The following is a 24,960-nucleotide window of genomic DNA, read 5'->3' as shown; positions in this document are numbered from 1 at the left end:
CACTAGAACTAAAAGGCAGCATAATTACTTAAGATACAAGGATCTCCTCTCCTAGCAGAGGAGTCCCGCATGCTCTTCGTCTTGTTATTACGTCATTTTGAATCAACTCAAACACCTGGTCAAGCCGAAGTGAGGAGTTGTCAAAAATCCTTGGGTTCCTCTCCTTCCAAATGTTCCATATTGTATACATCACAATTGCTGCAACTGAACATCGTTGGTTAGCATTGAGAGGCTCCAGAACCCTGTTCCACCAATCATAAATATCGCCATCAGCAGCATTGTAGAGATTGCCATCAGCACCACAGAGGATGCTTGCCCCCGGTCCCATCCAATTGGACACCAGGAACCAAATTTCTTTTGCGTAGCAGCAGTGCATACTGATGTGAATTGCCATTTCTGGAAGTTGATCACACAAGACGCACGTCTCTGAGCAGGGTCAATTTCTAGCCAACAACTTATCAGCCGTGAGTATCTTGCTTTGGATCAGTAGCCAAGCGAAGAGCTTATGTTTCCCTTCTGCGTGTGCTTTCCATATGTTGCTGCCTTCCAAAGAAGGGTACGTTCCTTGTAGCTGAGCAAGGTACGCCGATTTTGCCGTGTAAGCACCATTTGGTGTCCATCTCCATCTTATGCTATCTTCTTCTGCATTGAGTTGGAAATTCTGTACCATATCCCACAATGTGGCGAACTCAACCATTTCCTCAATAGAATTCATACGCCATAGTCCTCTCGTCCAGCTGTGATTGGTTAATTCTTCCTTCATTGTTCTGTGCTTTCTCCATTCCAACTTAAACAGATTCGGTGCAATGTCCATTGGAGCTTTACCATCCAACCAGCTGCAATGCCAAAATTTGGCTCGTGTACCGTTGCCTACTGCTACAACTGTGCTAGCTCTGAATAATTAGCGATAAATGTTGTCACAAGGTGTTGAAGTTCCAACACAGGGCCTATCAGGATTACTCCATTCATACCATAGCCATCTCAATCGCAATGCTCTACTGAAAAGGTTCAAGTCCAGGAGCCCCAGACCACCCATTTGTTTTGGAAGCAACACTTTTTTCAAATTAATAAGGCAGTGTCCTCCATTTGCACTCTCAGTCCCCTTCCACAAGAAGCTTCTTCTTAGTTTCTCTATCTTCTTTAGAGCCCAGTTTTTAAGAGAAAAGACAGTTAGGAAGTATATGAGCATTGAAGTGAGTACTGTTCTTACTAGAGTCACCCTTCCAGCTCTGTCCATGAGTTTCCCTTTCCAATTAGGGAGCTTTCCTGCAATTCTATCAATTAGATGTTGAACTTCAATTCTTGTCAGTCTTCTCAGACTCAGAGGCAGACCAAGATAGAAGGAAAAAATTTTAAGAGCCAAGAAGGGAAGGAGTCATTTTACTGATATTAAATAAAGAATTATCTCTTATATGGTATGCAAAGAGGGGAGATTAGGTGCCCTCAGCAGAATATTTTTCTTTTATTATTGTTTCTCCTCCTTTCTTATTTAGGCCTTTTGATTATGTGTACAAAGAGGGGAGATTTAATTTTGTGCCCTCTCAAGATTTTTTTATTCTTATTTATCCTTTTTTTTCTTTTTTGTTGTAAGTAATACGTTGTGGTACAAAGTTCATTGTAGGAAGTTCTTTGAGTCATTGCGAATATGTTATTTCCAAATCGAAAAACCGAAATGTGGTTTTAAACATTCTAGACCCTAAACGTGCGGCAATACAACTTTTGTTACTGCATGCAGACAAGTGGTTTTCGATATTGACCCGGACCCGGTATACCAAACATTCAGGAAAAATCCCTCTCCTAACACACACAGACACACACACAGCAGCAGCCAATAATCGGCGACGATCGAGCAACACCACAAGTGTGAACAAGCACCATCCCCACTACGAAACCAGCGACCAATCACCCTGACACAAAGCGCATTCCACTTCGACGTGCCCGCATGGCCTTCCAGTTCGTCAACGCACCACCACGCCGCCGCCCCAATCCCCGCCTAACCGAACGTGTCGTCCTGCTGCAGAAAAATCAGGCCTGACTTGTCCGAATGTCCGGTACCGGAACACGAAGTCAAGCAGAACGTGGAGCCCCACGAAATTCAGTTAACCTGCCACTCACTGCCACTCGGTGCCAAACCGCCGGCCGGTGCCCGATCTCTAGTCTCTACGCCGGCAATGACCACCGCACTAAAAAAGTTCAGATAATCCGCCACTACCTGACTGACTGATGACCACGCCAATCCAATCCAATCCGCCCCCTCCAATCACTCCTGAATCATCGCTCCGCACAATCCACCACCTCTCTATATAAAGCACGCCGCATGATCATTGATTGGTTCATTGATCAGGGACAGGGAGAGGAAGAAGATAGCAATGGCGGGGGTGGTGGTCGACGACTCGTGCCGGCGGCCGGGGTCGGTGCCGTTCAAGTGGGAGGTGTGCCCGGGGACGCCCAAGCACGTCCGGAGCAGCAGCTCCAGCTCCGCCAGCGTGGCGCCGCCGCCCTACTACTCCTCCTCCCCGTCGTCATCCGGCGCCCTCTACTCCTCCTCCAAGGTGGCCGTGTCGCCGAAGCTGGCGCCGCCGCCGGCCATGTCGCCGTCGCCGTACCACTCCCCGCGGGTCTCCTACTACGCCGCGCGCTCCGCGTCGGTGTCGCCGTGCCGGCGCCGCCCGCCGCACCGGCCCACGGCCTTCCTCGACATCGCGCCGCGGGTCGCGCCCGCTGCGTACGGTCCCGGGCCCGAGGACGAGGAGGCCGCGGCGGCGGCGGCGGCGGCGGCGACGAGGAGGTGCTTCCCGCTCCCCGTGTTCCGGAGGAAGGACCGGGACGGCGGCAAGAGAGACGGTGGCGGCGGCGGCTCCGGGCGGCGGTCGTCCGGCGCGTCGTCGTCGTCGGGCTCGTCCGGCAGCAGCTTCCGGTCTGACGGGGCGCCGGGACACGGGCTGGTGGCCGGGCTGCGGCGGTCGACGTCGAGCTCGTCGTCGTCGTGCCTGTCCCTGTCGTCCAGGAGCAGTGGCAAGCTGGCCGAGGCGAGGGAGGTGGAGGCTGCCGGCTTCTGGTTCTACTGAGACGGCGACCATAGACGAAGAACAAGGATTCGAGGAGAAAGTTTGTCTTTGTGTGTGTCAGAGTGTCAGTGTGTGACGAGACGTTGAGACCCCAGCAAGCTAAGATGATGTAGTGCTTGGCTGGAGACTGTTTGTATGCGCGCGTTCTTGCGTACAAAACAGTTGCTCGTCAATAGTTTGGATTGCAAGATTTGCAGAACTGAGGTGAAGAGGGAAAAAAATAAGCTATCACCTCACGATCGATCTAATGATCTGTAACGAAGGCTAAAACAGAGCATCTTTCTGTGTGCAAGGCGTGGTCTTTTTCTCTTTCCGGCTTGGCTACACACTTGTATTTTGAGCAAGACGACGACGTCGATCGTTGTCGCTGCAGCCGCTGACATTTTGCTTCGGTGGAGTTCAATTGCCAGACGTGCTTGCCCACCCAGATCGCCAAAAGGAAGTCAGGAGCCGCCATGGATCGATCGCTGCGCGAACTAACGCTGTCCGTTTCGGATGCGGCTACTCCTTGGAATGAGAAATTTCGTGTGTGCTTTGTTTTTGGATCAACAACAAATGTTCAGTAAACAAGTGTCGCATTTGCACAAACAAACTTATGGAGGACAAATTCTCGAACAAAAATAAAACTTATGGAGGACAAGAGTCAACAATACTGCAGCGGATTCCTCCTCTTCGTTCATCACTAAAAATCAGTTGTAAAACAACGTAGATCTTCTTGCGCATGCAACTTGCAAAGGCGTGCCTCGCAAACTGAGGACCTCTTGTGCACGCGTGAGGGAGACGGGCACTCAGCCACCCACATCGCTCTTCTCTCGATCGGAAAGATGTGGTCAGGGTTCCAAACGAATGGTGTGCGTGTTGGACGAGGAATAGACGTGGACGGCCGCCTATACCCTATTTTTACCCGGAAATCATCAAACTGTAAAATTATTTTATGGTATACCGTATATGCCGTCTAACATTAAAAAAAATGAATGACAAAGTAGATAGGTTTCCATTCGGGTTGAACTGGCGCGGTTTTCCTAATTTGAGTAGCAAAAAAAAATGGTGAAATTTAGTATAGAGATTGAATAATAGATTATTAAGATGTTAAAATATTATAAATCACTTTAAGTCCAGCTACTTACGTTCCTGGTGTTTTTTTTTCTCTTCGTTTGAAAAGAAAAGTTTAAATTGCATTTCTCCGCGGTGAAAAAACGAAACTAACATCCCGGCCCATTGCTAAGGCACACAACTGGAGCCCATTGTTACTTGGGCCTGGCCTTGCGGTTGCAACTACAACACCATCTCTTTGCAATCATAAATCTTAGCTGGGCCGTTTTGTTGGGCTGGTGTGCCTTCTGGCTGGCTGGGTCGTCCGATTCCTAAGCGGATTCGATTTAGGATGCCCACAAAACCGTGAAGATATCGGCCCAGCCCGACAGCTCCTCTCGACCATCGTCTTCTTCCATCAGACCTAGGATGGCAATGCCCCCGATCCCCAATGGGGATTTCATCCATTAGGGCTAATTTGGCAGCATAGGTATATTAACCCTGTAGGCAAAATCCTACACGGGTATTTTCATGGACCATCGAGTCCCCCTCCCCCTCCCCCGGGGGACTCCCCCTCCCCCGGAAAAGGTCTTTCTCCGCACGGAAAAGGTCGGGAACCCCGTGAGTATATGGGCTGCCAAACTACCCTTTAGGGGCATGAAATTGGGGTCATTTTTCTTCCCACGGGGAGCTTAACGGCAAAAGAAGCCCAGCAAAAGGATTTTTGGGCCAAGCCCACGTTGGCAACTGAAGCTCAATCAATCTTATCCCCGGTTCCCCACAGCAACCCGTCTCTCCTTTTTTTCTCCTCTTGTCAGTCCGCCGTCGCACGCCCTCGCCAAGCCTCGCAGCGAAGCCATGCGTTGATTCCTCTCGCTCGCCAGCAGGCAAGGCCGGAGCCGCCGGACCTGAGGTCGCCTGTGCCCGCCTCCTCTCCCATAGCGAAGCCTCCTCCAACTCTAATGCCATGCAACTGCGCGGCCCGGCCCTCATCTCCTGCCTACGCTTCTCCATCGTTGCGTCTTGAGCTCCGACGGCAATGAAGTAAGAGGTTGTTTCGGGGATTGGGGAAGCAGTGGTAGGGAAGATTGAGTTTCGCTCTGATGGTGATGCCTTCGGCCTCAATGTGCGAGCTCTTCCGGAGTCAACTGCTTCTGTTCGCGGGGATGGGGACCCCGCGGGGATTAGTCCCCGTTGCCATCCCTAATCAGACCTCGCGACGACAAAGACAAACTCCGAACGACGAAGAACCCCAGACCTCCTTCCCGCCGAAGAAGCGCCACAAAGGTACTCTTCTGTCCTCCTTCGTCTATGCCATATGGCTTAGGGTAGTAGAGATCCACCTCTCAGACTTGGATTGATTTCTTTTTAATCATTTGTGTGGAGCCCTAAGCCCCTAACTTCCTTGGGTTAATTTGGTGCGAAATCTAAAACAAAGAGTTCAGATTTTTTTTCAGATCTGTATTCCCCAAAAGGTTTTAGTTGTTAGCTGAACCTCCATGCCTCACGTTCGATGTGCCCTCGCCGGCGCCAAAGGAGTCGACGGGATCTCGAGCGTTCGAGTACACCTTGCAGGTACTCGCCTAAACTGCCTCCGATTAAATTCAATATCCGATGAATTAGAGATCCTGCATTCGATCCGGATTCATGGTCCGTGTTCGTGTTAATTTTCCTTCTATTTCTTCAGTGAATCAGTGTGACTAATCCAGGGCCGGTCCAAATTGCTCGGGGCGAAAGTAAAACTCGAGACCATGTAATATAAATATTATAACAAATATATATATATTGTTACCAATAAATACTTAACTGTATCTAAAAGCAATATTTATATCAAATTATTTATACATATTACTTTAAAAGTTTCTTCTAACATTCCTGAATGCAAAGTCACTTATGATAGGGTTGATGTCAATCTCATCCAACAATTTCTTCTCAATGCATAATGTTGCCAAACCATTTAACCTCTCCCGAGTCATTATTAACCTCAAATAGTTCTTCAATAACTTTAACTTTGAAAAACTTCTTTCAGAAACTTTGAAAAGCTTTTTTCAGCCGATGCGACAGTCACAGATACAATAAATAAGAGTCGGTAAGCAATAGAGACATTAGGATAACAATCCACATTTCCTCAAAAATCTCCATAGCAGACATTACGCCATCTGGCACAGTGAATTTCATAATATTTAATTAAGAAACAAGATCATATACCTCAACATCAGATGAACCATCAAAAGAAAAAATTTCTGCAAATTTAGTACAACATTCTTCAAGTTCATTGTCATTTAATGACTTTAATGTGCTTGAGGTCAATAAAAATCCGAATATATCTTTAAACACCATGAGTTCTTCAAATCTGTTCTTTAAAGAAGTGATCGCCATATTAACCAAAATAAAAAAATATTTAACTTCAAAAGCCTTCTCAGCTTCAAGAATTTCTTCTTGGCAGTTACTTTCATCAAACTGTTTATTTCTCGTAGCATGATGTTTTTTTTGGAAATGATGCCTCTACACCCATTTATGTGTAATACCTTTGCCGGTGATCAGACTAGAAGAAAACCCCTCATTTCTATAATTTCCAAAGTATTGTGTTATACCTTGTATTTGTTTCAAAGTAGAGTTAATGCACATGACTGATGATTGCAACTTTTTGCTCACTTTATTCATAGAAAATAAAATATCATGCTAGATAACCATACCAAGTAGAAACTCAAAGCTGCCAAGTGCATCAAATAAATTTGTTGCATCACTTTTATCCTTAGGTTCAATGTCTGAGTTACGTCATGCTTCTAACATTAAACCTAAGGATAAAAGTGATGCAAAAAAAAATTTTGATGCACTTGGCAGCTTTGAGTTTCTACTCGGTATGGTTATTTGGCATGATATTTTATTTGTTGTAAATAAAGTGAGCAAGAAGTTGCAATCGTTAGTCATGTACATTGACTCTACTTTCAAGCAAATACAAGGTATAACACAATATTTTGAGAATCACAAAAATGAGGGGTTTTCTTCTAGTCTGATCATCGCTAAAGGTATTGCAACAGAAATGGATGTAGAGGCATCATTTCCAGAAAAAACATCATGCTACGAGGAAGAAACAATTTGATGAAAGTAACCGCCAAGAAGAAATTCTTGAAGCTGAGGAGGCTTTTGAAGTTAAATATTTTTTTTGTTTTGGTTGATATGACAATCACTTCTTTAAAGAACTCATGATGTTTAAAGATATATTCAGATTTTTATTAAGCTAAAGCACTTTGAAGTCATTAAATGATAATGAACTTGAAGAATGTTGCACTAAATTTGCAGAAACTTTTTCTTTTGATGGCTCATCTGATGTTGAGGTATATGATCTTATTTCTGAATTAAAGATTATGATATTCACTTTGCCAGATGGCGTAATGTCTGCTATGGAAATTTTCGAGCATGTCGGAGATGTGGATTTGTATCCTAATATCTCCATTGCTTACCGACTCTTATTTACTGTGCATGTGACTGTCGCATCGGCTGAAAGAAGCTTTCAAAGTTGAAGTTGTTGAAGAACTATTTGAGGTCAACAATGACTCGGGAGAGGTTAAATGGTTTGGCAATATTATGCATTGAGAAGAAAATGTTGGATCAAATTGGCATCAACCCTATCATAAGTGACTTTGCATCGAGGAATGTTAGAAGCAACTTTTAAGGTAATATGTATAAATAATTTGATATGAATATTGCTTTTAGATACATTTAAGTATTTATTGGTAATATTTCATATATATTTGTTATAATGTTTATATTAAAGGGCTTCGAGTTTTACTTTCGCTCCGGGCCTCCCAAATCTTAGGAGGGCGTACCGGCACGAGGCGTGGTTGCATGAGATTGATTTGGCCTCTTTGCTCCAAGGCATGATACATGTGAAAAAAGATATAGAAGGAGGAGAAGACGACGACGACGACCCGTGATAAGATTGTAGCAAGGAAAAAAAGCTTCCTCAGCAATCAAAAAAGTTATTGCTCGCCAGCGAGGTGAGGAACCGAGGTTTGCGTGAGGATCCAGTAACTGTACTATAACTAAGCTGCCTCGGTTGCAAGTACAATTGTGTGACATCGGCAAGTGCATCATCTATCACGGGCTAACCATTTATCCGTTGTTTATAATGGGTTATATAGATTTTTCTCTTGTTATATGAGCTTGCATTATTTCTACAAAACCGTGCTCAAACGTTCAAAAATGGACCTATGGTTTCTAATTAATAAAAATACAGTTGGATTTTGGATTTTGTAATAACTGCCTAACGAGACTAGCATACGTCACCAAATGTTGGATTTGTAATAATTCATTAGAATTCATTCTAGATCTTATTTTGTTGCTTTAATTCTGCACAACACCATGAGCAAGCATCCAAGGAAAGTTGGCCACTCAAACTCGACCCTGTAATTCCTAGAGCGCCTTTACAATGTCCAGGGACCCCAAAAAAAACTTTCTTTTCAGATATCTCCTAAATGACTTTATTCATGAATATGCTAGTGCAGTCATGAATCATGATATTCCTGCACCGCATTGGCCCCTAAAAGTTCTTCACTGAATAACCATAGCTTCTTTGCCAGCTCTGCATCTCTTGCGACTGGGGTCGGTGTTGCTTCATTGCAATCCGCAAAGTATTTGCCAGATACATCTTTCAGATCAGGGTGCAATGCCAGGTAGCAAGTAGTTGCAGCTCCCTACAAACCATGTTCGTCAGATGATATTCTTATGAGTTATAAAAACAGTTATTATGTTAATTATAGTGAGTTCACTGGAAGCTAAGATTCAATAACCTGGGGTACGCCCTTCAGAACAAGTTTTGCCACAGGGGAGACAACTGAGAGTAGCGCACCTGCCAAGTATTCATTTATTTTAGTTAACTGGTGAGAGGCTCCAACAAATCAGTAAAAAAAATCGTTTTTGAGTCATCGTTTAAGGGGCTTGAGCTTGCAAAGTTATTACTGTTTCCTGCAATGTACCGGACGATATTGGTGAAGATTACTCCAGGATGCAGGGAATTTGCTGTCAGATTGCATCCTTCTTCCTAAAATTTCACCAAAAGTGGGTTAGTTTGTCAGGATGTAGTGAATGTGCAATTAGGCAATCAGCCGCAAGGCAAGATATTGCTTACCTGAAAACGCCTAGACAGCTCATTTGCATGAAGAATATTGGCCAATTTGGAATGTGAATATGCAATGAATGGTTTGTACCTATAAATTTCAGAGGAAAAAACAATAATTTCTTGTTAAGTTGAGCTCATGGAATCAGGATCAATGACAATGACAACTAAACATTAACTTCTTGCCAACCTAGCCTTATCGTTTAGCTTGTCCAGCTCAAAGCATGTACCATCACTTCTTTTATGCGCAACAGAAGCTACGTTTATGATCCTGCCTTGCACACCAGTCTGACTGGCAGTTGATTTCATCTTGTCAAGTAGGAGATTCGTCAGCAAGAAATGGCCTGCTCAAATTCAATAGATGTTTGTGCCTAATTAATCAAGCATTAATTTGCTTCGGAAGAAGTATAATATTCTTCTGAACAAAGTAGTAATAGCAATTCAGGTCATATCAGCAAAGCAAATCCCCTGATGCTACATTTGGCAGGGAATTGTTGACACGATTGACCAGTACAGTACTAACCGAGATGATTCGTTGCAAACTGCAGTTCAATCCCATCCTCGGACAGCTGGTAAGGGCATGCCATAATCCCTGCATTGTTTCTTCGGATAAACACGTTTCAGATTACCATGCGAGTGAGTTCCGAGAAACACGTTGCAGTTCAATTCTGAATATCTGGAGACTTTCAGAAGTGTCCGTACATACATGAGGATGTTCAGGTGCTTATGAGACGAATTGAAGGACTGCGCGAAGTTGCGGACGGAGCTGAGAGAGCTCAGGTCCATCTCCATGACATGCAGCTTGGAGCCCGGAACCTGTTCAGCAAGGCTCTCTTTCACCTTCAGGCCGCTCTCCAGTGTCCTTGCTGGTATGATCACTTCCGCTCCCCTCAGCGCTAGAACTCTGGCTGTTTCCTTTCCAATTCCATTTGTTGCTCCTGTTTTCAACAAATGAAACAGAAGGGAGAACAATGTGTGAGAGTCTGAGATAGGTCACGCCTACCAACTAGTGGAATCCAAAACAAAACAAAAGTGAAACAAATACAGTATTGTAATCTGAAGATCAAAATAGATACTGTATAGCATCTGTCTTAGTGTGATATAAACGAAAGTTATCCTGCAGAACGTGTTCAGTAATCCATGCTGTAAGACTGAACGATTACAATGTTTCAGGGAAAAAAAACAGACTGAACGTCTGAACAGGAAAAAACAGACACTGAACGTCTGAACTATCACTTTTGTGCACTCCATACTGGTGGCTTTTGTCTGTTCTTACAGAAATTATGTAAGTTTTTGACAGACAAATCACACAATAATTCCGTGCATAACTTTGATCTATATCAAGGCCTGAAAAGTTGGATTGTGGCGTTCTGGCCTTGAACATCCACATGACAAGTGGCACTAACTCTGCAACGACCGGCAGAGGACCGCTAGAGAGCATCGCTTCACTGCACTGAAGGAAACAAAGAAAAATGAAGAGAGGAGGAGAGATGGAGACCTGTGACGATGGCCGTGAGATGGCTGGCGTCGACGCCGGCGGTGACCTCCTCGGCGGTGGAGGCCGAGCCGAAGCCCGACGGGCCCCGGCGCCCCCACGGCCAGCCCCAGAGTCCCATCCCCGATACCGCCTCCTTCGCCAGGAACCAGTAGTCAAGCACCTGCTCAAGCATCAAACATCGCCGCAGCCTGAGCGCGAGAGCTGGACCTGCCTGTCTCTGCCTCTCCCTCTCCCTCTCCCTCTCTGGACACTTGTCTCGGGGTGGATAGGAGAGGGAAGAAAGAGGAAGCTTTGCAGCCAGTGAGTCTCGTCGACGTCGACGCGTGTTCTGCTGGGCCTGCGGCTGCAAGCCGTCCCCGTGGTTGTCCCGCGCGGCCCACCAACACCACACACTGCTTTGGCTGCTGACATTGACAGTTTGACAGAAGTGCCGCTTGACGAGGAGGAGTTCCGGCCCAGATGCGGTAAAAAAAAATCATTGGACCCTACACCCACCGAACAGTGAACACGCTACTGGTGAACGAAACAAAACTCCTAAACAAAAGAATTTTCTTTGAAAGAAAACTACCGCTTATAGTGGAGGTGGAATACACGTTTCATAAAACTACCACTGCTTTGGGTGTACTTCTCACAAATCTACCCCTTTTTACCTTCTACAATATCCATACGAACTGGGGCCCACTTGTCAATGTCACATAGCACAAAACATGGTGGTTCTACTTGGTTTTGCGTTTTACTCGGATGCTTGGAATAGTAGGAAGCAAAATGCGGCAGAATTTTTAGAAAGGAATAAAAAGGTGTTGGTAGTTCTATTAGACGACACTTGAAGTGGTATTTTTGCGATTATTGCGATAGGAATAGCAAAGATCGATTATCAATTGACAAATAGCATCACTGTTTTCTTACTACGCCAGCGAACACATATTTCTAAATGATACACCTGACCACGGTGATCCACCTTTTTTTCCACCTTAATTTCTAGGGAAGCATCGGATTGCACGAGTGCGAGACAATGCAATATGCAGCTCGTCAAGTCCTTTCTCATCTGCCCCTGTCAAAAACAAATGCTATCTGTTGGTTCATTGATCATTGTTGCGTCTAGTGTGGACACATGCTTCTGCCTCGAATTAGCGGCGTGCGGGCTAGAGAATGTCACAGTTGCTACGTGCTTACGCATCGAATACGGATCCTTCTATATTCAAATTGGCTAAATAAATTTAAACTAAAAACTACACCTCGTGGTAGAAATCAAAATTAAGATCTTGATTAGATACTTAGTAGATTGAAATTCAACATCAGCTATAGTTTTTATGACAATAAATCTGCCTGCTCGTTTCTGCTCTTTCTACAGCTGCAGCTGCAGCTGCTGCTGCATGCCAGCCAATCGGTTGGAGCCAGAACCTCTTCTTTTTCCATTCAGTCTGAGCATTTAGCTACAACTGATTGTGGTAGCTACTGGCTCCTATAAAAAAAGAAAAGGAAACTTAAAATTGTAGTCCCAATAATAATAATTAATGGCGTACACCAAAGGGGTCTAGCTCCTCCGCTGTTCTTATGGTCTAAATCATTAGAAATTGTACTTACATTTTTCTGATCTTTCCTAACCACACCACACCGTTTTAGTACTCAAAGATGTGAATCGCCCTTGCACTTTTCGAAGCGCCACTTTGCCTTCGTGTGGGCTCATGATGTCAGTTAATGTCGCGAAGTGCTTGACAAAAAGAGTACAGTTCTTCGTAACATTGTGAAGCATTATATTTGCACCGAGGTTTGGTTATCTTAAATTTTACTCTTGAAAACAAACACGGGGTTCAAAGAACAGGCTTACCGTCCGTCCAACGCGCTACCTTCACCACCAAATGGACGGCTTACGAAGATGACAGGTGGGGCCATAGACACATAGCGTCGCGGGGACACATGAGCGGACCAGCAGTACAGATGGCCAGATGGACCACTCAGCACTAGCCCGATTTGACCTGACCCGGTTAGGCCCAGCACTATCCGGCCCGATAGGTGTTTCGTGTTGAGCCGGACCGGCACTGCATGTCGAACTGCTGGCTTAGATCCGGCACTATGGCTATTTTATAGACCGGGCCAGGCACTACAAGCAAGAGAGAAGTAATGGAATCAAGATGCAAGAATCAAAGGAAATCATCGCATGAATCATCAAAATTCACGAATCCATCACAAAAACACACACAGCCCAAATCCATCCATAAGAAATGAATCCCCGTCGTGGCGTGCCATTCCCCCATGGCGGTGGAGGCCAGCGTGGCCACCTGCCCTGCCTCCACGGTGGTGGCTGTTGCCACGACTTCCACCAGTGGCCCCTGGCGGCGGTGGCCGGCGCGTCGCCTGGCCGTGGCCCCACGACGGCCGGCAGACGGTGCGGCGCCCGGTGGACGGCACAGATCCCAGCTGAAGGAGGGAGGAAGGAGCAGCTCCACGGCGACGGCATCCCATAGGGGCTTCTGGTCGTGGCCCTGGCGAAGGCGCCCGACCATGGCCCCATGGCAGAGGCGGCCGGCGCGGATCCTGATTGAAGAAGGAGAAGGGAGGGAGGGGCGGCTGCCGGCTGTAAAGGTGTTGCCAGCGGGCAGCGGTGGAGGCAGCTGAGGAGAGGGTGGCTGCGGCTGTTGGGTGGTGGAGTGGAGGGGAGAAATGAGGGAGTAGTCTAGGGTTTTTCTTATTTATATGAGCAGGGTGATGTTTTCAGGCCGACGTTGGGCCGGTCCAAAAATCGTGCCGGACCTGGGCCGGCACTACATGCCTATGTGGCGGCCAAGCACTGCCAACATGTAGTGCCGAGCTGGCCCAGGCACTGTTGACTGTAGGCCGAAGCGGGTTAGTGCCGGGCCTCAGGCAACCCAGCGGGCCTGGTCCATCTTGCCATCTATAATCGGCAGCTCTGCTCCTTGCAAGTGGGACCCACTGCCTTCGCGGCAACTCCGCGCCACGTCTGACGTCCAAGTGTTCGACGCGGCCTGCATGAGCACGCGGTCAGTATGCCCACGTTAGCAACATGGTCCCACCCGACCTGAGCCTGTGGGAGAGAGAAACGCTCGGGCTCGGCGCACCTAACGCCATCACGCGGCTCCGAGATCCTATATAAGCAGTGCACCATGGCGTTCCATGCACGGGCATCGATCACCGCATTGGCATCCTCGTAGAGATAAGGAAGAAACACCTGATCGAGGCTCACTTCCCCACCCGCTCCAATCGATCCTGATCAACAATCAATGGCCGCTGCCGTGACCTCCTCGCCCAAGTCGTCATCCCCACCGCTGCTGCTGCTGCAGGTGGCATGGCCCGCCAACAACCCGGGCCGGCATCAGGGGCCGATCCCGCCGCACGTGAAGGCGATGGCGGGGTCCCTGGGCGGCGTGGTCGAGGCGTGCTGCCTGCAGCCGACGGACGTGGTGAAGACGCGGCTGCAATTGGACCGTGCCGGCGCGGGCGGCGCGGCGTACCGCGGCATGGCGCACTGCAGCTAGAGGTGCTGACAAGAACAACCATGCCACATGGGTAGGGGCGGAGCCAGAAACTGATTTTTTTGCTTGTTAGGGGGCAACTGTGTTAAATATTTAAAATTTTTATTTGAATTTCAATTTTTTCGGTGGAAATTTGGTGTCATGGGGAGCTATTGGCCCCTGCCTGCCGCCCACATGGGAAGCACACGAGAAAAGTTGATGGGTTGGAGGTAAGAAGATATCCAATGACCTTGGTTTCAAAAATAAGATATCCGATGACTCACAATTGCGGATCATAAACAATTCATAAATTGGCGATACCTGGATAGCATGGCCTTAGTTTTGGATATTAAACTACAAAAGCTTTTTATAAAGCAGCAAATCAGGCTATTACTATGCTCAATGAACGTCGGCATTGGCCCTTTTGGTTACAATCAGCAACATCGAGGGTAGGGTCTATTTGGACAGTTTGTCCAACTAGACAAGGTTTTAAGGTTTGATTAGAAGTCAGACGCCTTATATCCATTAGAGAGCCTAACTAATAATCGGAATACAAAACAGATTAAAAAAAGAAAACCAGCAAAATCTAACTGGCACACGCCTGGTGGGACTCGAACCCACAATCGTCTGATTAGAAGTCAGACGCCTTATCCATTAGGCCACAGGCGCGGTTCAATGTGCGCGGTAAATCATACTTTAATATAAAATTTTATAGTACAACCACATGCTCACCTCCGGCTCCTTCCAGACTTCCAGCTATTCTTAACTGTATGAGTTTTTAAGCTCCACTGAAAGGGAAGCCATCTGAATTTGACAGAAATTATGAGAATATATATGTATGAAGTGTCATGAACTTATGACACAGCCACACAGGTGTCTACTAGTAGTAATCCAAGTGTGAGCGTGGTTCCATGTCCCACTCCCACCTTCAGCTGGCTGTAGAGACCTAGCTGGCCGTTATCTGTCTTGTTTCTTCAGAAAAAGATGCTGCATTTTAACCAAGCCTTGTTTTTAAGCGACCATTTCAACCAAGCCAATGACAGTGAGTTTAGTAGTTTGGCTGGCGTTGTGAAGATGTTGAAAGCAAAATAGACGTCATCACAGACTGGAGTGGTAGTATACAGCACGTGGAATATTATGGAACGGCTTACCCTTGAGCCTTGAGGGCGCCTGTCACGTTCATTATATAGGACGGAAGAGATCCTGTCCTGGATGAATTACAAGAGATCTCCGTATAGGAGTATTACAAGCATAGGACTCATGGTCCAGATAGAATCCTAGTACATGTATGTCTACATCGCCCCTCAATCACAACTTGCAAACGATTGAGATTGTTTCTAAACTCTTGAAGACAACGCTCGGTTTGAGGCTTGGTAAATCCATCAGCCAGCTGATCATTGAAAGAAATAATACGAACATCAAGTTGTTTCTGAGAAACTCGCTCTCTAACAAAATGAAAATCCACTTCTATATATTTGGTGCGAGCATGAAACACTGGATTAGCAGAGAGGTATGTAGCACCAATATTGTCACACCATAAAACAGGAACCTTATGTTGCAGCACACCCATCTCATCAAGAAGTGTTTGCACCCAAATAACCTCAACAGTCGCATTAGCAAGCACCTTATACTCAGGCTCAGTACTGCTACGAGACACAGTTGCCTGTTTCTTTGCATGCCAAGAAATCAGATTAGCACCGAAAAAGACAGCAAAGCCACCAGTAGAACGATGATCGTCAGAACACCCAGCCCAATCATCATCCGAAAAAGCACTAATCATGGAGGAAGGAGACGAACAATCTTGAGCCCATGCCACTGACATAGCGAAGAATCCGTTTAACTATTGTATAATGCGCTGAAGTAGGGCAATGTAGGTACTGGCACACTTTGTTCACCGCAAAAGCCAAGTCAGGCTGAGTGAGGGTCAAATATTGAAGACCTCCCCCGATACTTCTATACCTCGTAGCCAATTCAACATCAAGTGGATCACTAACAGTGGCTACCAATTTTTCCGAAAGCACCATAGGCGTAGGAGTGGCCTTGCAATCCTTGAGACCAGCTTTACACACCAATTCTCTAGCATACTTAGCTTGAGTCAGCAACAAGTCCTCCTTGCATGATGATACTTCAATACCTAAAAAATAATGAAGCGAGCCAAGATCCTTAAGAGCAAAGGCATCACGAAGATGATGTAAAAGCTTATCAACAGCAGCATCACTTGAGCTAACCACAATAATGTCATCGACATAAAACAAGAAAGTATATAGTAATACCATCTTGTTGAAAAAAGAAAAGTGATGTGTCGGCCTTTGATCCCTGAAAACCAAGGTCTTGCAACTTAGAGTTTAACGAGAATACCATGCATGGGGCATCTGTTTCAGACCATAAAGGGACTTGTCAAGTTTGCATACATAGCGTGGAAGAGCTTGGTCTCATACCCAGGAGGTTGCTTCATATAGACGTCCTCCTCCAGAACACCATGCAAAAATGCGTTCTGAACATCTAGTTGGCGAATACTCCACTGTTTTGACACTGCTAAGGATAAAACAAGTCGAATAGTGGCTGCCTTAACCACAGGACCGAATGTGTCCTCATAATCCAAACCATATCATTGTTTGAATCCTTTAGCAACAAGTTGTGCTTTGTAACAATCAATAGAATCATCAGCTCGTCGTTTGATTTTATAAACCCACTTGCAGTCAATAACATTCTATCCTGGCCAAGCAGAGACAAGATGACAAGTCTTATTCTTCATAAGAGCAGAAAATTCATCATCCATGGCTGCTTTCCAATCATCAGACAAGAGAGCAGCGCCCAAAGACACCAATTCAAGGTTATTCGTTGCACTAAGAAGACCATAACGAACCGTACCACCAGTGAAGACTTTAGGAATCCGGATGCTACCCTATAGGCGTGTACGAGGACAGCGCGGTGACACAGTCAATGAATAGGGCGAGCAGGACTAGGAGGGGCAGGACTAGGAGGGGGCAGCGGCAAACGACTGGAACGCGGTACAACAAAACCAGCCGGTGTAGAAGATCCAGAGGGCGCCGCAGTAGATCCAGGGAGCACAGTCACAGTAGAAGGATCAACCACAGAAGATCCAGGCTCAAATGATGATGCCGGCGCGTCAGTTGGGGAGGGAACCGGAGTAGGGACAGATGGCGCCTCAGGAGTGGTAGAAAGCGAATCAGTTGTTGTCGGCGCCTGGTCGCTCGAATCAACGATGGGATCCACGCCCGTATCAGCTTCGTTTGGTGAGCCGACTATGGTAGGAAGCCCAGAAGGGAAAGAAGCATCTCCAAATGTACCCAAAAAAGGAAAGACCACCATCGGAAGAGTAGTTTGATTATTTTGACCTGCATCCACAGAAGAAAGCTCACATGGCTCAGGTAGAGCATCAGTCACATTAGTACCACCAGATTTCAGACCTCCGTGAGGATTTAAAGTTTAGCAGGTAAAAGAAGAATTTCTTGTTGGAGATGAGATCCGGCATTGTCATGCAATTGAGGAAAGGGAAAAATAGCTTCATCAAAAACATCATCACGAGAAATATAGACACGTCCTGTAGAGATGTCAAGGCACTTATAACCCTTATGAAGATTGCTATAGCCAAGAAAAGCACATTGTTTAGATCGGAATTGAAGTTTATGCTTGTTATAAGGATGAAGATTGGACCAAGATGCACAACCAAAAACTGGAAGAAAAGAGTAATCTTGTTGTTCCTCAAATAAGGGAGTCAAGGGAGTAGAAAAATTAAGGATGTGGCTAGGAATTCGGTTGATAAGATGGTCATTAAGAATGCTTCATCCTAAAATTTAAGAGGCATGGAAGCTTGAGAAAGAAGGGCAAGACCCACCTCTACGATGTGTCTATGTTTGCGTTCAGCAGAGCCGTTTTGTTGGTGAGCATGAGGACAGGAAACATAATGTGTAATTCCAACACTTTGAAAGAAAGAATTAAGTTTTTGATACTAGCCACCCCAATCAGTTTGCATTGTCATAATTTTTCGATTGAACCGTCGTTCAACTAGTTGTTGAAAGTTGAGAAACACTTGAAAGACATCAGATCGGTTTTTTAGAAGAAAAATCCATGTAAATTTACTAAAATTATCAATAAAGCTTACATAATATTGATAGTGACTAACAGACTTGGGGGCGGACCCAAACATCTGAGAAGACTAACTGCAGCGAAAAAGAAGACACACTTGAGAATCTAGGATATGGTAATTGATGATTTTTAGCCTGTTGACAGGCATCACAAACCAACTCAATATGATTTCTAGCAAACAACAAATTATTATCTCTAAGAACATCTCAGTAATCGCCATCCATAAGGAGGCAACATGTTCATGAGAAGAAACTTGTACCAGGATTTCCCTAGTCATGGAGGACAAGAGATACGAAAGAAGCTGTTGATCTTGCACAATCCAAGTCACGTAGGCCAGATTTTCAACTTCTTCCACGACCTTGTCAGCTTTCTCAACGCGAAGAATCACCGGTGGTTGGGGTGATTAGCCCTCCAGGATGCCGATCAGGCGTGACCCACGAATAGCAGGCATGACGTGTGCTCGCCACACAAGAAAGTTATCCCTTGTAAGTTCTCCGAAACCAGGATGCTAAACATTGCCAATGAAGCCGCCGAGGAGCTGGTCGACACCATGAACATCGACGAAAAAAGATTGCTATGCGCAAGTAGATGTTTCTTTGGAGAACGAGGCTCTTATATCATGTGGAATATTATGGAACAGCTTACCCTTGAGGGCGCCTGTCATGTTCATATATATAGGACGGAAGAGATCTTATCCTGGATGAATTACAAGAGATCTCCGTATAGGAGTATTACAAGCATAGGACTCATGGTCCAGACAGAATCCTAGATTCCTAGTACATGTATGTCTACACAGTATACTGGTACGTCTTTCTGATGGGGCTGGTTAGTTGCTTAGTTCAATGCGAAGTGAAAGTGGAAAGTTTTGCTGAAAGTGAGGACTACTATATCAATGTCTCATGTGTGTTACTATAAAGTAAGTGTAGTGGAATTATGTAGCTTTCAGAAACTGTGTTCCTGCAAATTTGTTCTGAAATTCTATCATCTGGTTATCATGTTGACCGCATTATCATGCTGCTCACCAAGAAGCCCACGATGCGGCAAAAGGCTGAAAGCGATGTAGTGGCCAAAGACGTAAACGATGAAGTGATCGAGACAAGAGCTTCGTGCAGCAGGAGAGCTTGCCATGAACAAGGCCTAGAAGCACATGTTGAGCCATCCCAGATCAGAAAGGAGAGCTCGCACTCGCAGATGATGGAGGCAAAGGCAAATAATAGCGCTTACCGGAGCAACAATGTTGTCAAATACTCCCTCGGCGTGGCACAGGTCATTCATGCGACAAAGTCGAAAATTACAAATATATTGTATGAGACTATGAATAAAACAACAAGGTATACGTTAGAGGCTCAGAGCACAACTTAGCCGAGACAGTATCAAGGGCACATTGTGATCTTCCAATTTACAGAGAATGAGTGATCAAGCTATGGTATTCTTTGAAATGGCAGCTTTGAGCTCAACCATCCTTTCAGAATGAGGATGAAGCTGGCTCCTGGCGTGCTTCCCCTTCATCAGTTTCCGATGTGGCCTCAGCACAGTCATCACCACCTAGGTCTGCCAAGCTTAGTTGCCGCCTTCCCTCCCTGTCCATGATACACAAAACAAAAATAAATAAATGCTATGTTTTTTTTAGAAAAAATGAACACAATCCAATTGTTTATAAATGTAGAATCATCAAATCTTTTCAATCATTTTCTATTTTTTTTTAAAGTTTGAACTCTGAACTCTGAAGTAGCAGATTTTGACAGCATTGCTTAATTCATAGATTATACCTTGCCAAGATGTCCTTGCAGCGTTCGCTGACGGCGATCATGTAGCCGAAGAACGCCGCCATGGCCATCATCTCCATCCCGAGGCAGTACACCCAGATCCACTCGCTCACCATTGCGCGGAGGAAGCCGAACGCCATGTAACAGAAGTAGACGCGCGTCAAGGAATCCAGGGAGACGAGAGCTTCTTGCAGCAAGAAGCAGACCACGAGCAATGGCCACAAGTAGAGGTCCATTCAGATCAGCGCGGAGAGCTCAGCCACGACGAAGCTGGCGTTCTCGTCGCCGTAGCTGCGGAAGAAGACCAGCCACGCCACGCGCGCGCCCAGGCCCAGCGTCGCCAGGCTCGCCAGGAACACGCCCTGCACGGCGGTGAGCTTCTCCCTCTTGCCCAGGCTGGAGCTGGGCGGGGTGCGCGCGGCGGCCTCGTCGGCGGCGCGCTCGCTGCCGACGTGCAGCCGGTGCTCCGCGAGAGCGTAGCCGAGCAGCCCCGCGGCCCACGCCGTGCAGAGGTGCGCGGAGGCCATCCCCGCGACGGGGCCGACGACGACGCCGGCGGCGCAGGCCAGCATGGTGGGGTACGAGACGCGGAAGAAGACGGCGTGGCGCCCATGGTGCGCGAGAAGGTGTAGGTCCAACAGGCGAGGTAGGAGCAGACGAGAAGCGAGACAGTCCACACGACGGACACCGTCTGCTGCAGCGGCCGCGGCGGCGGCTCGGCCGCTCCGTCCGCCGCGGCCGCGGCGGGGTGAGTCCGCGGCAGCAGGACCACGGCGAGCGCGACGAACAGCAGTGAGATCAGGAACATGCCGGAGACGGATCCGTTGGGCAGGCCGAAGTAGTAGTGGCGGTCGCAAGAGTTGACTCCTCCAGAACCGCAGGTGAATTGGGGATGGCAGCCGTCCTCGCCGGCGAGGCTCGCGGTGCCGCCGCTGTCGGAAGACGGCGAGCCACCCTTCTCGAGGTCCACGTCCATGTCGCCTCCGGAGAATCTCGTACTGCCGCACCGTGGATCAGCAGGTCGTGGGCGTGAAATAAAGGAATTAATCATCGGCGACGCGAGGGGCATCAGGGCTGCGCCGCCGCCGCCGGCCGGCTTATAAAGAGCCAGCGCGCCAAGGTAACCTTCCATTTTCGGGATGCGAATTCGATCGGAAATACTTCTTCCTCTTTATCTTGTTTTTTGCTTTCCTTTTTCTTGAACTTGGACGTCGGCCCCAACACGATGTCACCCGGCTTGCGCGCACCTGATCGATGGGCCACTTTATCCATTCAGTATGCTACGCACGCTCGATCTTTCCTTTGTTTAATTTTTTTCACTGTTACAACTTACTCCCTCACTTCTAAATTTGCGTACAAGTATATATAAACCTAGAAAAATTAAAACGACCTACAATTTGTAAACTTAGAAAAAACTAAAACGACCTACAATTTGAGACGGAGGTAGTACAGAAGATGAAGCACATGATACATTTAGAAATAAAATATTTTTGAAATGCCAGCAGGACGGTGGTTTTGGTGGCGGATAGGGAGGCATAAGAAATGAATCACGGATGTGTCAAGTTCAATTTTTCTTAAACTTCAAACTAAGCCTTTCGATTAATTTTCACAGTTTTTAGTCGTTCGCCTGTTTCCACCGGATATTTCGCCTTCTTCTAGCTTCATTTTACTAAGATTCTAAATTCTAATTTGATTTTCAGGTACTAAGGTCTATATGGGAGGGATTCTACTTCCAAAACGGACCCAGCTTCTAGAGAATATTCGGAAAATATTTTATTGTAGCAAAACGTCTCCTTCAAATAAACTAGAGTTGGTGAAGCTATTTTTTTTCCTTTTAGAATTCACCAGTTAGAGAAACCGGAAGATTATAAAAGTGGCTTTAAATGGGGGCAGGAGGTGATGGCATAGGATCAGAGCTGAACCTGATTCTCGTCTAGGGCCACTGTGTGGAGTTGATGGGTTAGCTGGACTGGGCCTTCATTGCTACAGTCATCCACAGTGTGGTGGAGAATAGAGCCCAATAAACTTGGCCATCCGGGCCGCACGGCACGGCACTGGCACGGGCACTATCTGGCACGGCACTATATGGCACGGCACTATCTGGCACGAGTCCTTAACCGTGCCGTGCCGTGTAGTGCCGCCGTGCCTAACTGTCGGCACAGGCACGGCACTAACACCCATTAAGCGTGCCGTGCCGGGCCACAGGGCACGGCGGCACTGCAGTGCCCGTGCCGACCCTGGCACTAAGTGTGCCTACCACAAGTCCTCAATACACATAATTACAAGCACAAACCAAAACTATTAAGATTGACAAGTAGTGGAGAACATATCTTGTTGTATTCACAAATTTGGTACAAAGTCACAAGTCACAACAGTCACACAGTTATAGAGATAACAAAATAATATTTTATTGGGAGCTTTAGTGCAATGGCTGCCTCATTAAAAACCTATCTAGGTAAAACTCACCCTTGTGAGAAACCCTAGACAGGAAAAAAGAGTACAGCCCAGCTCCAATTATAAAGTTCATCACAGTCCATAAGTCCAGTACTATTACAGTCCCATTACATAAATGATAACTAATCAAGATAAAGTTCTTCAAAAGCTTCTTCAAGTTCCTTGTCCTCCACCATGTGTTGCAGCCTTGCTTCTGCAGCCTCCCAGTCTTTGATGCAGGTGAGCATCTCCACCATCTCAGGCTTTAGCTTCCTCCGCCGCTCCTCGATGATCCTGCCAGTCATACTAAAAGTGGATTCTGAAGATATGGTTGAAACAGGAACTGTTAATATATCCTTAGCCATGGTTGACAACACTGGATATGTGAGTTTGTGTTGATGCCACCAGTTCAAGATGTTAAAATCATCATCTAAATGATTCACTGTGTCACAGTCCAAGTAAGAAACAAGTTCAGAAACATTACCACCTGAAGAACTGGCAGCATGCAAAAGGGCAGTTGCAGATGTATCTCTAGCCATGCTTAGAGTAGCAACTAGAGAATGCATGCCACCAGCAGAACCAACATCATCATCATCATAAATTTCATCCCAAGCAGACCTTTTCTTACCAGATAGGTTAGGAGGTACAGTCCTCCTCAACCTAACACCTCCATATTTCTCCTCATACTTGTTGTAGACATCAGTAAGTCGAGCTCTAGTGCTAACCTGGTAAGCACTGTAATCTGTACTGGTAAGGGTACCCAACCTCCTGAGCACTCTATTGAAACCTTTCATTTTAGCTCTAGGGTCCAGGATGAATGCAAAAGAATAAAGCAAAGGTATGTCCCTCCAGTATTTGTTATACTTGTCTATCATAGGTTGAACCACATGTCTGATGTGAGTATCATTAGCATAATTCTTTAAGTGCATAGCAATCTTAACAAGATAATGAATCATAAGTGGAGATGTAGGATAGTACACACCAGACAATGTAACTGTAGCATCATAAAAAAGTTCAAGAAATCTTAGCACTTTTTCTGCCATAGCCCAATTATCATCAGATCAAAGCAACTGATCACCTTCAACCCTAGGATATTGAGCAACTATGAAAGTTGTGAATGGGACCTTATGAGGAAACAAATGCTTAAGCATTAGATATGTAGAATTCCACCTAACTTCCATGTCTAGCTGAAACTTTCTAGGCCTAACACCAGTGGCAATGCAATAACTTTTATATGCAGCAATTCTCTGATTAGATGAGTTTAAGAAAGATATTGCAATTCTAAACTTCTCAATCAATGGCTTAAGAGCAGTTAGAGCCTCCTTAACAATCAGATTGATAATATGGCATGCACAACGCTGATGCAAGAACAAAGAATTAATTGAATGTGCATTGTCATCCCTATCATCATCCACAACTTCAATACCAAGATATTTAGAAAGAACAGGTCTAAGCTTTTGCATGGCTGAAACATTAGATGATGCATTGTCCAAAGTAACAGCAAAAACTTTTTCAGTCAAACAATAGTCATCAAGCACAGATGCAACACGATCAGCAATATTTTGACCATTGTGTGAACAATCAATCAGCCTAAGACCAAGCACTCTCTTCTCTAGTTGCCAATCAGAGTTTATGTAGTGAGCAACAACACTGAGGTAGTCCTCTTTGGCATTACCAGACCAAATATCAGAGGTTAGACACACACAATTAACACCAGCAGATTTCACAATCTCAACAAGCTTAGCCTTGCAATCATTGAAGTATTTTAGAAGGTCTCTAGTGGTGGTTTGCCTAGATACTGAAACAAATTTAGGATTATGAGCAGTTCTAATGTAATCTTCAAATGCATAAGATTCACCCAAAGAGACAGGAACATCAAGCCTAGCAAGCAGTCTAACAAGTTGAGTACGGGCAACTATAGGACAGTACTCCCAATTACGAATACTACCATCAGGATTAAAAGAGATTTGTGACTGAGACATGTGAGTTTTCTCACGCCTTCTAGGGCATCTATCCCTATGGCGGGTGAGGTGACCAGTGCCACCACTAGAGCGCCCAGAGTACTCTTTAGAGCAATGGATGCATTTAGCTCCATACCTTTCCTTCTTACCGTTCACCATTTTGAATATCTTCTTGAAATCAAGCCACACGGCCGAGGTAGAGGGGCGTGAGCGCTTACCGTTGTTCTCTTCCCCGTCCCCGTCCACTGCTTGGTCATCGCATGGCTCAAGGATGATGGGAGGTTGAGCCACACGGCCGAAGAGCTCGGCGGCATCCTCGCGCATGTCATCCTCGTCATCATCTCCGGCCAACCCGCAAAGCCGTCTCTCTTGGTTTGACCCACCCTGAACCGTCTCGTCGTCGTCGGATCCGGCCATCGTCAGACGCCCGCGCCCCGGTTCCTCAACGGCTACACAAAAAGAAGAGTTAGGATTAGCATTTAGCCGGTTAGGGATAAGGGGTC

General features: G+C 46.2%; 2 protein-coding genes, 1 long non-coding RNA gene and 1 other non-coding gene across 7 annotated transcripts; 2 read left to right on the top strand and 2 right to left on the bottom strand.

Moving 5' to 3' along the window:
- Window positions 1–2,015: 2,015 nt before the first annotated feature.
- Window positions 2,016–3,360, top strand: LOC117866652 (uncharacterized). Its single transcript, XM_034750928.2, has one exon. The coding sequence runs from the start codon at window positions 2,370–2,372 to the stop codon at window positions 3,066–3,068; it is 699 nt and encodes a 232-aa protein (XP_034606819.1). The 5' UTR covers window positions 2,016–2,369; the 3' UTR covers window positions 3,069–3,360.
- A 1,523-nt stretch (window positions 3,361–4,883) lies between these two features.
- On the top strand, window positions 4,884–9,928 carry LOC117833728 (uncharacterized). Of its 3 annotated transcripts, XR_011898934.1 has the most exons (4): window positions 4,884–5,387; window positions 5,546–5,675; window positions 6,130–8,101; window positions 9,707–9,928. It is a non-coding gene; the product is annotated as an uncharacterized lncRNA (long non-coding RNA). The 3 variants fall into 3 exon arrangements; XR_011898933.1 differs by lacking the exon at window positions 9,707–9,928 and having other exon boundaries at window positions 4,887–5,387; window positions 7,612–8,263; XR_011898932.1 differs by lacking the exon at window positions 9,707–9,928 and having other exon boundaries at window positions 4,887–5,387; window positions 6,130–8,263.
- LOC117833727 (short-chain dehydrogenase TIC 32, chloroplastic) lies at window positions 8,387–10,889 on the bottom strand. Of its 2 annotated transcripts, none has more exons than XM_034713326.2 (8): window positions 10,718–10,889; window positions 9,926–10,157; window positions 9,743–9,822; window positions 9,410–9,563; window positions 9,232–9,310; window positions 9,063–9,144; window positions 8,894–8,952; window positions 8,387–8,797 (listed from the first exon to the last, which is right to left on the bottom strand). In XM_034713326.2, the coding sequence occupies exons 1-8, from the start codon at window positions 10,887–10,889 to the stop codon at window positions 8,609–8,611; spliced, it is 1,047 nt and encodes a 348-aa protein (XP_034569217.1). In that variant the 3' UTR covers window positions 8,387–8,608. The 2 variants fall into 2 exon arrangements, with proteins under 2 accessions (XP_034569217.1, XP_034569218.1); XM_034713327.2 differs by having other exon boundaries at window positions 8,536–8,797; window positions 9,080–9,144.
- Window positions 10,890–14,783: 3,894 nt separating this feature from the next.
- TRNAR-UCU (transfer RNA arginine (anticodon UCU)) lies at window positions 14,784–14,856 on the bottom strand. The gene has a single exon. It is a non-coding gene; the product is annotated as a tRNA-Arg (tRNA).
- Window positions 14,857–24,960: the final 10,104 nt, after the last annotated feature.

Source organism: Setaria viridis, chromosome 8, assembly GCF_005286985.2.
Source record: "Setaria viridis chromosome 8, Setaria_viridis_v4.0, whole genome shotgun sequence".
In the NCBI taxonomy this organism is placed as follows: Eukaryota; Viridiplantae; Streptophyta; class Magnoliopsida; order Poales; family Poaceae; genus Setaria; species Setaria viridis.
This window is presented reverse-complemented; position numbering and strand designations above follow the sequence as displayed.

Bases quoted from the DNA above. Each gene is read 5' to 3' on its own strand.
- LOC117833727 (XM_034713326.2), bottom strand. From the start codon at position 10,889: ATGCTTGAGCAGGTGCTTGACTACTGGTTCCTGGCGAAGGAGGCGGTA. The intron at 9,311-9,409 runs GTTGGCAAGAAG...TGAAATTTATAG, and splicing joins AAGCTAAACGATAAGGCTAG to GTACAAACCATTCATTGCAT. The intron at 8,798-8,893 runs GTTATTGAATCT...CATGGTTTGTAG, and splicing joins TTCTGAAGGGCGTACCCCAG to GGAGCTGCAACTACTTGCTA.
- LOC117866652 (XM_034750928.2), top strand. From the start codon at position 2,370: ATGGCGGGGGTGGTGGTCGACGACTCGTGCCGGCGGCCGGGGTCGGTG.